The following is a 16127-nucleotide window of genomic DNA, read 5'->3' as shown; positions in this document are numbered from 1 at the left end:
TATGTTCGACAGTAGCTGCAGCGAAACTCTTATTTAGATAGAATTTCAAGGAAGTGAATGATTGTATACTTCAGAAATAATTTTAATGCTTTTTTATTTATTTTTTTCTTACATGTACAATACATAATTTTAGCAAACAAAGACATTTTATTTTTATAGGTTTTGTGCGGTGTGCGATGCAAATATTTAGCCATTCAATACACTAGCAACTACAAATATCAAGCTTCAAAATATCTATGGTCCAAAAGTTCAGTTGGCTTCACATAATAACACTTTTCATGTTGAGAATTGCAACACAAACTTAAAATGTTGTCCATACTCATAACTATAGTTCAAAATGCAACAATAGACAGAAAATCAACACTGTAAATGCCAACTGTAAATTCAGAATCACCACAAAAAGTCTTTATTTAACAACGCCCTGATAATTATCCCATCAATGCTCAGTGAATTCACTTAATATGCAACAACAGGAACGATGGAAATTTCGAAATTAAATTCATTAACATTTCAAATAAATCATCAGAAACTACATTCCGTAAACAGACTCTCGAGGATGAAAGCTACACTACAGTGGACGTGTTCACCAGGACGTAGTTCAGATCGTAAACCTTGTATGTCCAGTTAACTGTTATCATAGTAAATAGTAAATGGTTATCACGAGTTATGCTACACTCATCAAAATTCCGAATGCTGTCACTGACATAACTGACTGTACTGAAATTGTTCAACTAACGGTGGTCGAGACACTGAAAATAGTTATCACTTGAAGTGTTGACACCAGGTGCCCACATACTTGAGGACACCATACTAATTATTCTCTTCACGAGAGAGCAAATCTCGAAATCTTATAACGGGCTCTTCGGAAGTAGAAGCCTGAGATGTGGAAGGCTGACCTGCTTCACGAGGTTCAGCAGTGTGAGGAGAAACTGCTGTGCGGTCGCCTCGTCTATGTTTCCTGCAGAATTTGAATCCAATGCTGATGAAAATGAGAGCTACTACCGCCCCTATGGTGATAGACATTGTCTTGAGCATTCTAATGTGTAGTTTGTACAACATTAGTAATTCGTCAGGAGAAGGTCCAGTGTATGATGGATAATGGCTTTTAGTTTTGTTGCCATCCACTGCTTCGTCCTTAGAGATAGTTGTAGTGTCTTGTTTCGCTGTTGTGTTATATGAAGTCTCTTCATTAGTTGGCGGAGTCGTTGTGACATCTGGCTCGTCACACATCAGCGTGCGGTTATCCTTAATACCTGCCAGTATTTTAAAAATCGCTAGATATGACATCGTGGAGGGCTTTTCCTGGTTGGTACCAAGGTTGGTGCCCTTACATTTAACGATTTGCAATGTGATATTACTATCGTTAACAGGCTGTGGGAACGATGGTGTGGTAGTAGACTCATCTTTATTAGGTTCCGGACTTAAGGTGATATTTGGTCCACCACTGTGCTCTTTAATATTGCCACCATCCGCAGGTACGGTGACTGGCGTTAGTGGTGACATGGTGGTAAGGTTATCTTCCGGATACACAGCAACCGTGGTGCCAACGCAATCACATTCCTGCTGTGTGCAATTTTCATCATCTGCTTGCTCTGCCACTGGTACTGAGGGTAAGGTGCTGGTTGGTAAAATATCGTGAGATGACGAAGGCATGTTAGTGTCGAGTTCACCAGCCTCGTCCATGAAATTCTTGGTGCCAGTGGGTAGTGTAAAGAGTTCAGCCGGGGGTGTAGTAGGTTCCATACCATCATAGTCGGTCTGCGGTGTTGTGGCGGAGGATTCAACATTCTTCTGCGTAAGACCCTCGCCATCATTAGGAATCGTCAATAGCTTTACTGGCGAGGTGGTGGTCATTCCAACACCACGAGCTGATGAGGCAGGTATAGCGCTGAAATCATCATCCTGCTCACTGGACTTCTCGGAAACAGTGCGGTGTATGAAGTCAACATACTGTGGTGTGGTGCTCACTTCAGCATCATTTTCGCTCTCGAATGCTGCTGTGGTGTTTTCTCCTTTCTCCTGCGTGTCACTCACATCGTTATTAGAAACAGTGAAAAACTTTGTTGGGGAGCTGGTAGTAGTCCAGATTTCTTGAGCTGACGAGACCGTGGTAGTGTTGAAATGATTGTCCTGCACTGTGGAATTCTTGGTACTAGTGCGCGGTATGAAATCATCATTTTGTGGTGTGGTGGTCACTTCAGCATCATTTTCGCTCTCGAATGCTGCAGTGGTGTTTTCTCCTTCCTGCTGCGTGTGACTCACATCGATATTTGAAATAGTGAACAACTTTGTTGGGGAGGTGGTAGTAGTCACGATTTCTTGAGCTGACGAGACCGTGGCAGTGTTGAAATCATTGTCCTGTACTGTGGAATTCTTGGTACTAGTGCGCAGTATGAAATCATCATACTGTGGTGTGGTGGTCACTTTAGAATCATATTCGACCTCGAATGTTGTGACGGTGGGTTCCCCATTTTGTTGCGTGCCACTAACATCTTTATTCGGGATAACAGACAACGTTTCTTGAGCTGATGATTCAGTAGTAGTGATGAATATCCCATCGTGTCCATTGGGATTATTAGTACTAGTGTGTGATGTGATGTGTTCATAGTGAGGTGTGGTTGACCCTGCAACATCATAGTTAGCCTCAAATGTTCCAGCAGTGGTTTCAACGTTCTTCTGCTTGAGTCCGTCTTCAGCACCAAGAACTGATGGTGAGATGGTGGGTGTTCCAGTTTTCTGAGACGACGAGGAATTAGTACCGTTGAATTCATCAACATCCTCCTTGAAATTATTTGTATCACTGCGTGGTATGTAGCCCACATCCTGGGTTGTAGTGGTCTCTGCATCATTGTGATTACTGGCCTCAACTTTTGTGCCGGTGGGCTCACCACTCTGCCACATGACCTCATTTTCATCTGGAGTCATGAATGATGTCGATGGTGATCTCATGGATGTCTCAACATCCTTAGCTGGTGAGGTTCCACCCTGCTCCTTGAAGTTTTTGATATTAGCAGGAGGTGTGAAGGGCACATATTGGGGAGTGGTGATACCATCTTCATAGTTGTCCTGTAATGTGGTGATCTGGGATTTGCCATCATGCTGTTCGTGATTCTCAACTTCTCCAGGTGTTGTGGGCGACGCTGATGGTGAGATAGTGGGTGCTTGACTATTGGTTTCAGTATGAGGTACGAAGCTCACGTACGGATCTTCGTAATTTTTACTATCATTACGCTGCATTAACTCTCCTTGTTGCGATGGCAAGGTGTGCACGTGTCCATAATCAGTCCCAGTGTCTTCCGTATTCTGCTGCAGGAGGTTTTCATTGCCACTCGGTAGTGCAAACGGTGATGTGGAGGTTGGCTGTAACTCGGGGACCGATGGAACCGCTGTAGCGTCATTTGCGTCAGTCTTTCCATCATCACTGAGCTTCAGGGACCCTGAAAAAGCGCCAGTAGTCGATCTGTTATGGATACTCGTTGGCGGTGTAGGAGTAGATTCACCGCTTTCAGGCGCAGAATTCCCGTTACTAATAAGACTTGTGAAATGTGACATCATCATGTAACCTTCATCTTCTTTAGCAGCTGTCGTCATGTCCCTGAAACAATGGAAACAAAAAATTATCAAATTTTGAATTTTTCTGCCTAGACTCTTTTTCTCAGTTAACACAAAAATTAAATAAAAATAATAATTAGACGTGTTTCAAATGTAGGAGAGCAATAACATAGAGTTACAAAGGCAAAAGCGACACTTACACTTTTCGTTGATTTGTTATCTCTTCTTGGATAGAATCAGCTGTACCTGTCGCATTTTCAGCTGACAGCTGACTTGTTATCGGTAGAGCTGAAACAAAAGAGTGATTATAAATCTAGTGTCCATCAGTGATATCTGTCCGAGTAAGCACATCTGGGACCACTATAGAACTAGACAATTTCATAACTGAATCTCTGTGACAGAGGCGTTACAATTACTCACAGGTTCGTGTAAAGATACTGAACATAAACAAATATACGACGAAATGAAATAACGATTCGTAGCTGAATGCAATATCAGAACCTACAAATACTTTCTGAGAAATTTACTACAATTCGTTGGCATTTGATGCACTGTGTAAGACATTCCTGTCATGAATGAAAAGAGATGCGGCGGACGTGTACCAAGTTCGCTCTGATATCGGACATAAATAATATGTAGTAGTTTTTCGAAGAATGTTAGTTATTTCTCCAGCGTGCACATCGAATCACAAGCCAACTGTATGGATTGGTGCATTATCGTCTTGGAAAATAGTGTCAGTGGTTGAGAAACAAATCGTAGCATTTACTTGTACAGCATTATCGCCTAAATCAAATCAGCTACAGAGATAGATGCATATGACATCGCTGTGTGCACTGAAGATAAACTTCTTCAACTGTAAAAACAAGTGACAGTCGCACAGGGCAACTGATTAAATATTCAAAACAATCTCTTTTCCTGACAAAATATTTAATTATCTTATTAACCTTAACTGAAAATATGTCATAAAATTTATCATTTTTGCCTCCTAGAAATACGAGTCCAATTTCAGATAACGGTTTGATGAAATTGTTCTCGCAAGTGGCGTTCTTTCGTTGTCACCTTTAATACTGTAGAAAGTAGTTAACAACAGAGATGACTGAAGCCTTAAGATGCTGATTTATGGGCTCCTACACACGAAAGTATCTGTAAAACTTCATAACGTACCCCTATGTTTAATGATAATTTTAGATCATAAATTCCTGTTAATAATTTGAATATATACATCGTTAAATGCCGTTTAGCGTTGTTTATAGCAAGTACGTTCGACAAACGGTGAAACAAAAGCCCAGTACACAATATGTGTGGCATGTATCCTAAAAAAACGGAATAAGTGGACATTACGCATTGGAGGTGTCTATATCAATGTGTCTATACATGCAGAGAAATATACCCAATCTATATTCTGTCTCCAAACGAGAAACATATTGGTGAAGCTCTTATTATGCGCGGCATGCGTGAAGAAATATACGATGTGTGACAGGTGAAAAATAAACAAGCTACGGTGATAACTGGAGGAAAAGACGATGCTTAAATGTGCAACAGAAACATGCAAAGCGAGCTCAAAATAACAATGACGGTTCAACATCGAACGAGGTGCAAGGATTGTACCGTGAAGTTCGCCGAACATGAATGTCAAGATTGCAGCTGAAGTTACGGGTTGTATCCCAAGTTTATTGGATTTTTATTTAAAGAACAACTGACAGAGTGATTGTGTCAAGTGAAAGTAGGAATTAATTCGGTGCTATAAATCCTGACCCGTGAAGAATGTACTACAACATCAGCAGCGACACTATTCCGCACACGTGGACGATTCACCGTGCTACTGCTGAGTAAGAAACATGAAAAAGCTATGAGCAGCATAGAGATAGCGAAATATTTTATACATAGCGCCTTCACGTTGCACAGAGCTCAAAGTCAGTGGAAACGTTAAGGCGTTTGTTTCGATTGGTGAGTGTGTGTTTCAGATGAGGAGCGAACGTCTGTGGACGTTGACGATAACATGAATACATAGCTGAGAGAAATGAAATATCGTGACATAAACGATTATGGAAATTAATCATATGCACGTTGAAACTTAATGATGTCACTGAAATTTCCCACACACAACTGCTTTTACTGACAGGTCATATATCATGAACGTAACAAGATTTACGAATGGGCGTCGTCTGCGAAACTATTTCACATTTCGATTGCACATTTCGAAAAATAACACAAACACTGGGCTAAGTTGAGCACATAACAAATCATAACGAGTTGTAGTAGATCGCTGTAATGGTAGACGACAGTGAAACCAAGAGTTAAACAGACACTCAATATAGCAACAGTATATTTGTACAGAAAACGGAGTACTGAAATCTGTTATCATTGCATCTTTGCATTCTAGATGTAAACCAAAATTTTATGAAATCAATAACAGAACATATAATATGATTAAGAACAGCATACGATGAAGGAGGGCCTGTTAATGTAATTTCAAGATTATTATTGTTGTTGCTATTGTGAGTGGGTACGACGATACAGTATCTCTTAATTGTGAAACGAAAGTGGCAAAGAACCTGTTGGTTCCACTGGGAGGAAAGATTTATCGGAAAAACTGGCCTACCACATTCGAAACACACGAAAACTTTCCAACTGAGCAACTATTATTTTCCCAGAAATAAATTATTTCGTAACATGTCAACACAAAATGAAACAGAGACGAATTATCAACACTCTAAATTAATAAATAACGCAAAATTGGTAACCAAGTCCGTGGTGAAGTAGCATGGTTACGGAATTTAAACTCACCAACAATATATAGGATGACCGTCAAGCAAGTGATAATCTTCATGCTGGTAGTCCTAGTTGTCCTCGCGAGCACACGAAACACTATTCCGGTCACTAGCAAACTGAATCGGCCACCGCTCGTGTGGCGCGCTTAAATACAGTACATCCCGGAGCGCTGTGGAGGGGAGGTCTCCGCCTCCCGAATATGTCAGGAAATGGAATGCGAGTTTCGTAACACGTCACCGCCCGCTTCTCAACACCTCGCGCATGCCTCTGTCAGACGATAACCGTCACTGAGCATTTGATATGATGAGTCAAGGGGCTACGAGAGATAATGGTAGCGGAAGGGAGTGGTTACGGGAACGGCGGAGGGGGCACTGCACTAAATCTAAAGCCTTTTCTCCAAGTAAACCGAATATGAGATTTTTCAGATGGTGTTCCTTACCTGTTATATTCAAGGGCACCTTTGGGTCTTTATTTTTTATTTATTTGTCCTTTACATGAGGATATTGATTACCTACTAAAACATTCCAGATTGATCGTCGAGAGTATAAAGGCAAGATGGAATGCTCTCGATCGTATATTGAAAGATTGCGAGATTTGAGTCAAAAACACGTTTAAACCCTTTAGGTTAATTAGCATTGTCCCATAATTTATAATGAATGGTGGTATTCAAGAATAACGATTTTGCTACGTATGCAAATTATAAATCTTTCTTAACCTCTTCACTGAACGCTAAATATTTCCTAACAATAGATTTGTGTAGATGGTACAGAATGGACGAACAAACATTTCATGGTTTCAAGGCCTCACGTAGTTCAATAGCTTAGCGCCCACTGCTTCGCTCGTATAGTCTGTATGTGCTACAGAGATGTTTTTTTGTTTATTTTTAATAGAAGTTTTATGTTATTCACAAACTGAAATCCCTTCTAAGCTTTTCACACTTATTAAGGCATTATAAGCACTGTCTTTTCCGAATGTACTTCTGACCAAAGAAACGATTCTGATAGCTGGAGTCTAAAATTTTTGTTAATCGAGCCTTCTGCGCTCTTTCACTGATATGTCTGTAGCAGCTCTAATCTCCTAGCAAATATTTCTTAATATCTAACCGAGATATGAAATACCAGTTTTCATAAATTTAGTTTCAAAATGTTTTAATATAATGAAATAATTTCTTACAAATTTTCATCCCATTTTACACTTCCTTAGGAACTAGATTTCCAGAAACATTGAAACATGTGAAACTTCCTGGCAGATTAAAACTGTGTGCCAGACACCGAGACTCGAACTCGCGACCTTTGCCTTTCGCGGGCAAGTGCTCTACCAACTGAGCTACCCAAGCACGACTCACGCCCCGTCCTCACAGCCTTACTTCTGCCAACGCACACTCCGCTGCAGAGTGAAAATCTCATTCTGGAATGAAACATGTGTTTGTTTTATTTCTGACTGAGAAGTCAGATACTAATTGTCATAAAAACCCTTCAGTAGTTCTTCAGTGATTACTTATTTTCAAAAAAACTTCCACTCACTGTTTACTTCCTTAGTGTTTGAATTTCCGTAATTTATGAAACATTTATTTTTTATTTTCTGATTGAGAAACCAAATAACAGTTTTCGTAGTTCTAGCTTCAAAACACCTTAATATCGACATAGTTTCCAAAGGCCTTTCATCCTCTGTTTCATCCCCTTAGGAATGCAATTTTGGACAATTCCTTCTTGAACGATGCTTACAGTATAAGATCCACGTACTGTCCAATCTTCCAGTTTGTATCCTTAGCAGTTTGGGCTGGGCGATTAGGAGTCAGTGGCTAAGTATGACCTTCTTTTACCACATTAGGAGTTGAATTTCCAAAACCACTGAAACACATTTTTTTCATTTGTAACCAAGGAGCCAAGAACCAACTTTCAAAGATTTCGCCTTAAAAATGATTTCACAATGAAATATTTTCCTAAAACGTTTCACCCCCAATTTCACCCTCTTGGCGTTTGAATTTTCAAAAACATTGACATGCGTATGTTATACAGTATCTCTAACAGAGAACCCAGATGGAAATTTTCATAGATTTAGCTACAAGAATGGTTGCACAATGAAATATTTCGATAAAAATTTTCATCTCCTGTTTCACCCCCTTAAGGTCTGAATTTCCAAAAACAATGGAACACGTTTTTTTTTATTTTTAACTGAAAATCCGTATTTAACTTTTCGTAGCTTTACCTTAAAAAATGATTTCTTAATATAATACTTTCATAAAAAGTCAACCTATTTCACCCTCTTAGAGGTTCTGTTTCCAAAAACAGTGACATACGTTTTTTTTATTTGTAACCGAGAAGCCAGATACCAGTGTTCATAGATGTAGCTTTAAAAATGCTTTCACCCACTGCTTCTCCCCCATAGCATTAAATTTCCAAAAATGCTGAAACACATATTTCTCTATTTCTGACCAAGAAATCAAATACCAATTTTCGTAGGTGTAGCTTCAAAAATGCCTTAATAGCGATGTTTTTCTAATAATGATTCGTCCCCTATTTCACCCTATTAGATTTGTAATTTCGGAAAATCCCTTCGTAAACGACGCCTACGGTATAAGATCCACACCTTCCATAAATTTCAAATTTCTGTCCTTAAGCGGTTTGGGCTGGGCGATGATGAGTCAGTCAGTCAGCATTCCCCCTTTTATACACAGAGATTGCCAGTGTATTCTCATAGTTATATCATCCCGTTCAATGAACATCACTGTACCGTAGGATGTATATCTCGTTAAATGTTTAATATAACTGTAATCGACGATGGTATAGTTCGACATTGTTGCTGATTTCATGTGAGGTTAAAATTTTGTCACATGCTTCACAGGGATCTTCAAGTTAAATTACGTTTACGCTTAACTATCTAAAAGTATATAATGTACGGTTATGCAGTTTGAAAGGAACTCAACCACATTACTTGAAAAAGTTGTTTAATCCAGCGTATCCATCCAATCAGTTTGACTACTGAGTAAATTTATTGCTTATTTATACTAAAATAAAAATATGTCATTTATGTAGTGCCATCACTGTACTAGTGAGCGAGATTTTCATGCTGAATTCCAATAAAGAACGACTGTGAAGATGAGAAACAGAGAAGTAGATATCCTCGGTTTAGCAAAGCGGCCTAAATCACTGAATAAAGACAAGGACTCTGGTCCGAATTGTATACCAGCCAGGTTCCTTTCAGAGTATGCTGATGCAATAGCTCCATATTTAGCAATTATACACAACCGCTCGCTCACAGGGAGTTCCGTACCTAAAGACTGGAAAATTGCTCAAGTCACACCAATATCCAAAAAGGGAAATAGGAGTAATCCGCTGAATTACAGGCCCATATCACTAACGTCGTTTTACAGTAGGGTTTTGGAACATAAACTGTATTCGAACATAATGAATTACCTCGAAGAAAACGATTTATTGACACAGAGTCAGCACGGATTCGGGAAACATCGTTCTTGCGAATCACCAATAGTTCCTTATACTCATGAAGTAATGAGTGCTATCGACAGGGTATGTCAAATTGATTCCATATTTTTAGATTTCCAGGAGGCTTTCGACACCGTTCCTCACAGGCGTCTTCTAACCAAACTGCGTGCCTATGGAATATCGCCTCAGTTGAGAAACTGGATTCTGCGATTTCCTGTCAGGAAGGTCACAGTTCATAGTAACTGACGGAAAGTCATCGAGTAAAACAGAATTAATATCCGGCGTTCCCCGAGGAAGTGTCACAGTCCCTCTATTGTACCTGATCTGTATTAACGACATAGGAGACAATCTGAGTAGCCCTCTTAGATTATTTACAGACGGTGCTGTCCATTACCGTCTTGTAAAGTCATCAGATGACCAAAAAAAATAGCATAATGATATAGATAAGATACCTGCAAGGTGCGAAAAGTGGCAATTGATCATGAATGAAGAAAAGAGTGAATTTATTCACATGAGTACTAAAAGAAATCCGCTAAATTTCGATTACGCGGTATGGCACACAAATCTGAAGGCTGTAAATTCAACTGAATACTTAGGGATTACAATTACTAGTAATCTAAATTAGAACGATCACATAGATGATTTTGTGTGTAGAGCAAATCAAAGACTGCGATTCAGTGGCAGAACACTTAGAAGATGCAACAGATTTACCAGAGAGACTGCTTACACCACACTTGTCCGCCCTATTCTGGAGTTTTCAGTTTTCTCCTCCGATTGCGAAAACATTCTATTGACACCTACCTACATAAGGAGAAATGATCATCACGGTAAAATAAGAGAAATCAGGCCTCGCATTGAAAAATTTAAGTCCTTGTTTTTCCCACGCGCCCTTCGAGAGTGGAACGGTAGAGACAGCTTGAAGGTGGTTCATTGAACCCTCTGCCCGACACCTAATTGTGAATAGCAGAGTAATCACGTAGATGTAGATGCGGTAGTGGACAGTTCAGGTCGTCATTCACATTGTTACTAAGCGTATGCCCTTCGCTAACATGAATCGTGAATAGCTGAGTAATCACATAGATGTAGATGCTGTAGTGGACAGTTCAGGTCGTCATTCACATTGCTACTAAGCATAAGCCCTTTGCTAACATGAATCGTTACACTTGATGTCCTAGTCATCACTCCTGCTCTGTACTGCACATCGTGTCGAAACAGGCGAAATTCAGTCGTTTTCTTGGAAATTCACTCTCAGGATGGACATTCTGTACATCATTCTCTAACTTAATTGAGCATTCTACATACACGTCAACAGTGACTCTCCAGAGACCACGTAATGGTGAGTGGCAGAAGTACTTGCTCTACATTCCCTCACTTCCTTTTTTCATTTGTGAATGGCGTGTTAGACGAAAGACCATCGATGAACCTCCGTATGAACTCTAATTTGTCTGATACTCATGCCCATGCTCATTTCGAGAAATGTTTATGTAACGAAGTAATATTTGAGTAAGTTTTCGTGGATCGCACTTCCTCGAAATTTTTACTACAAACCTTTTCTCGTCGAAAAACAAACCTCATGTAATATCTGCCCCTTAGGTTCGACGAGCTTACTGTAACGATATCGCGCGTACTAAAAGAATATGTGCCAACACACTGATGTGCTATAGAACTTCTCTATTGTACCGATTAAGGGTCCCAGACTAACGAGAAAATACTCAAATATTGATCAGTAAGTGGTTCATAACCCATTACTTCCCTGGTTGAATTATATTTTCTTAGGAAAAATACACTGATTGGTGCCTAATTTCTGCTTTTCCAACGAGCAGTTTTATGTTATGTTATGTTAACCTGGGACCTAGAAACGACGGAGAGGGTCCGTCCCCGCCGCAGCCGCAGTGGTCCGCAAACCCACGACGATTACCGCAGTCCACTTCACCCCTCCGCCGCCCCACACCGCACCCAGGGTTATTGTGCGGTTCGGCCCCCGATGGACCCCCCAGGGAACGTCTCACACCAGACGAGTGTAAACCCTCTATTTGCGTGGTAGAGTAGTGGTGGTGTACGCATACGTGGAGAACATGTTTGTGCATCAGTCGCCGACGTGGTGTAGCTGAGGCGGAATAAGGGTAACCAGCCCGCATTCGCGGAGGCAGATGAAAAACCGCCTAAAAACCATCCACAGACTAACCGGCTCACCGGACCTCGACACTAATCCGTTAGACCGAACGGCCAACCGGGCTGGCAAGCAATTTTAAGTGGGCGTTTCTCATATGAACGGACACTCCTAAACGTTTTACAGTCGTTTCGGTTTCTATTGATTTGTCGCCAATATTGTAATCGAACTGCAGTCGGGTTTTTGCCTATTAATGCGCCGTAAGTTACATTTATTTACATTAAGAGACATGACCAATAGTGCACTAGCTTGTTTCGGAGGCCGTCATCCGCTGTGCCGTTTTTTTATGATGTACTTGTGTAACGTCCCCTTTGAACAATTTTACATGACTGTGCTTAAACTGACACACAATATTTTTAGCGCAACGCAATCTGACTTTCAAAAATCCCTACAAAAGAATGGCCCTGACTAACATTAACCTATACGTTTCACAAATCACTTACCTCACCAAAAATCTTCGTTACTCGAACTACTGCAATACAGCGAGCGCCACTACTGCCAGCTGAATAAAAGATTCAAACTACGGAAGGCAGTAACTACTGATAGGCATAGTTAGCAAATGAAAGATTTTAATAGAGAACAAACAATGTATTTACCTTAATAATCATAATACACTCCTGGAAATGGAAAAAAGAACACATTGACACGGGTGTGCCAGACCCACCATACTTGCTCCGGACACTGCGAGAGGGCTGTACAAGCAATGATCACACGCACGGCACAGCGGACACACCTGGAACCGTGGTGTTGGCCGTCGAATGGCGCTAGCTGCGCAGCATTTGTGCACCGCCGCCGTCAGTGTCAGCCAGTTTGCCGTGGCATACGGAGCTCCATCGCAGTCTTTAACACTGGTAGCATGCCGCGACAGCGTGGACGTGAACCGTATGTGCAGTTGACGGACTTTGAGCGAGGGCGTATAGTGGGCATGAGGGAGGCCGGATGGACGTACCGCCGAATTGCTCAACACGTGGGGCGTGAGGTCTCCACAGTACATCGATGTTGTCGCCAGTGGTCGGCGGAAGGTGCACGTGCCCGTCGACCTGGGACTGGACCGCAGCGACGCACGGATGCACGCCAAGACCGTAGGATCCTACGCAGTGCCGTAGGGGACCGCACCGCCACTTCCCAGCAAATTAGGGACACTGTTGCTCCTGGGGTATCGGCGAGGACCATTCGCAACCGTCTCCATGAAGCTGGGCTACGGTCCCGCACACCGTTAGGCCGTCTTCCGCTCACGCCCCAACATCGTGCAGCCCGCCTCCAGTGGTGTCGCGACAGGCGTGAATGGAGGGACGAATGGAGACGTGTCGTCTTCAGCGATGAGGGTCGCTTCTGCCTTGGTGCCAGTGATGGTCGTATGCGTGTTTGGCGCCGTGCAGGTGAGCGCCACAATCAGGACTGCATACGACCGAGGCACACAGGGCCAACACCCGGCATCATGGTGTGGGGAGCGATCTCCTACACTGGGCGTACACCACTGGTGATCGTCGAGGGGACACTGAATAGTGCACGGTACATCCAAACCGTCATCGAACCCATCGTTCTACCATTCCTAGACCGGCAAGGGAACTTGCTGTTCCAACAGGACAATGCACGTCCGCATGTATCCCGTGCCACCCAACGTGCTCTAGAAGGTGTAAGTCAACTACCCTGGCCAGCAAGATCTCCGGATCTGTCCCCCATTGAGCATGTTTGGGACTGGATGAAGCGTCGTCTCACGCCGTCTGCACGTCCAGCACGAACGCTGGTCCAACTGAGACGCCAGGTGGAAATGGCATGGCAAGCCGTTCCACAGGACTACATCCAGCATCTCTACGATCGTCTCCATGGGAGAATAGCAGCCTGCATTGCTGTGAAAGGTGGATATACACTGTACTAGTGCCGACATTGTGCATGCTCTGTTGCCTGTGTCTATGTGCCTGTGGTTCTGTCAGTGTGATCATGTGATGTATCTGACCCCAGGAATGTGTCAATAAAGTTTCCCCTTCCTGGGACAATGAATTCACGGTGTTCTTATTTCAATTTCCAGGAGTGTATTTCCAGTAAATTGTCCCGTTTGCATCAATTTAGTGTAGGAAACTCTTTCACAACGACGCTTGTATCATTTGAAAATAGAAATTTGGTGATCATGTAATCAAAAACTCGTGAAAATAATGTAATTGTCTCCATTCGATGGGAAAGATCATTAGTCGCAGCCCAAAGAAGCATGCGAAGGCGAATTAAAAGTTATAGTCTAATCAGTAAGTGTAAATGGGTTAGCTAAGTCAGCGGCATTTGGCAAAATACTGACATTGTTGTTTATTTAAATAACTGAGATCAAATTTTATCTCTCGGTGGACAATTTTGTCGCTAGTTTTCTTATTTTTAACAACACTCCATCAGTAAATTATCTTTGTGGACCAGGCAAAAGCTAAAAAGAACTGAAGTATTTATCGAGATATAGCAAACGTAGTACATCTTGTTAATCTACGCCAGACATCTTCTTTTATTTTGGAGTGGAATCACTGAGTCTTAAATCAATCTTGAGAATCCGAGACAAGGCAGTTGTAGACTTGTGGCCATACTGGCTCAAAGAGTAGTTGTTCTCGTTATGTATTCCACTTAGTGTAGCGTCCTTACGTAAATAAACCAAATACTTTACTACCCTAATGTAAATAAACGGTTAACTTGTTCTCTCAGTTTTGTTGACATTTGCGTTACGTAATGGCCAAGTCCTTTTAGCCTAATCTCGTAACTATTACATTAATGACCATAATTTATGATCCAAAATGGCTGCCACCATTCCTGTTTTGTTTATGAAAGTTTAATTTTAATTAAAATAATTTTTGAGTTTGAAATGACAGACTCCCCTCTCTGAGTCATGTTGCGCATTCCTATTGGCCCCAACCACCACCAAACCTCCCCCCTTCCCCAACACACTACCACCACTGCTTTGAATATTCAACATGATGAGATGGAGTTAACATCTGTGCTTTGTACCTACATCTACATACACACTCCACAAGCCAAGATATGGTGCATGGCTGAGGGTTCCTTGTACCACTACTAGTAATTTCCTCTTCTTTTTTTATTACCAAAAAGAGTGAAGGAAAAACGACTTATTATATATATGCATGTGAGTCCAAGTCTTTCTAATTTTATCCTCATGGTCCTTACGTGAAATGTACGTTGGTGGCGGTAGAATCGTTCTGCAGTCAGCGTCAAAAGCCGGTTCTTTAAATTTCTCAATGGTACTCTTCCAAAAGAGTATCACCTTCCCTATAACGCTTCCCATTTGATCTCCTGAAGCATCCCCATAATATGAGTTGCTAGAACCTACCAGTAACAATTCTGGCATTCTGCTTCACTGTCTTCCATTAATCCAATCTGTTGCTGATCCCAAACACTCCAAAAGTACTCAAGAACGGATTACACTAGTTTTCTATTTGTGGTGTCCTTTACACATGAAACACACTTTCCTAAAACTCTCCCAATCAACGAGATCGACAATTTGGCTTCCCCTACTGGTGTTGTTACATGCTAAATTCGTTTCATATTGCTTTGCAGCGTTATGCTTGGATATTTAGTCGATGCGGCTGTGTCAAGCAGCACACTACTACACCCTTGGAAATGGAAAAAAGAACACATTGACACCGGTGTGTCAGACCCACCATACTTGCTCCGGACACTGCGAGAGGGCTGTACAAGCAATGATCACACGCACGGCACAGCGGACACACCAGGAACCGCGGTGTTGGCCGTCGAATGGCGCTAGCTGCGCAGCATTTGTGCACCGCCGCCGTCGGTGTCAGCCAGTTTGCCGTGGCATACGGAGCTCCATCGCAGTCTTTAACACTGGTAGCATGCCGCGACAGCGTGGACGTGAACCGTATGTGCAATTGACGGACTTTGAGCGAGGGCGTATAGTGGGCATGCGGGAGGCCGGGTGGCCGAATTGCTCAACACGTGGGGCGTGAGGTCTCCATAGTACATCGATGTTGTCGCCAGTTGTCGGCGGAAGGTGCACGTGCCCGTCGACCTGGGACCGGACCGCAGCGACGCACGGATGCACGCCAAGACCGTAGGATCCTACGCAGTGCCGTAGGGGACCGCACCGCCACTTCCCAGCAAATTAGGGACACTGTTGCTCCTGGGGTATCGGCGAGGACCATTCGCAACCGTCTCCATGAAGCTGGGCTACGGTCCCGCAC

At 42.3% G+C, this 16127-nt stretch overlaps 1 protein-coding gene across 1 annotated transcript in view; it reads right to left on the bottom strand.

The window, feature by feature from the left end:
* Positions 1-810: 810 nt before the first annotated feature.
* The window catches only part of LOC126184285 (mucin-22-like), a 59447-nt gene continuing 44130 nt past the window's right edge, over positions 811-16127 (bottom strand). Inside the window, exons 2-3 of the mRNA XM_049926662.1 lie at positions 3753-3840; positions 811-3595 (exon numbers count right to left, since the gene is read on the bottom strand). Of these exons, the coding sequence (XP_049782619.1) occupies positions 811-3595; positions 3753-3840 (2873 nt within the window). The remainder of the gene's footprint in view (positions 3596-3752; positions 3841-16127) is intronic.

Source organism: Schistocerca cancellata, chromosome 4, assembly GCF_023864275.1.
Source record: "Schistocerca cancellata isolate TAMUIC-IGC-003103 chromosome 4, iqSchCanc2.1, whole genome shotgun sequence".
Taxonomy (NCBI): domain Eukaryota; kingdom Metazoa; phylum Arthropoda; class Insecta; order Orthoptera; family Acrididae; genus Schistocerca; species Schistocerca cancellata.
This window is presented reverse-complemented; position numbering and strand designations above follow the sequence as displayed.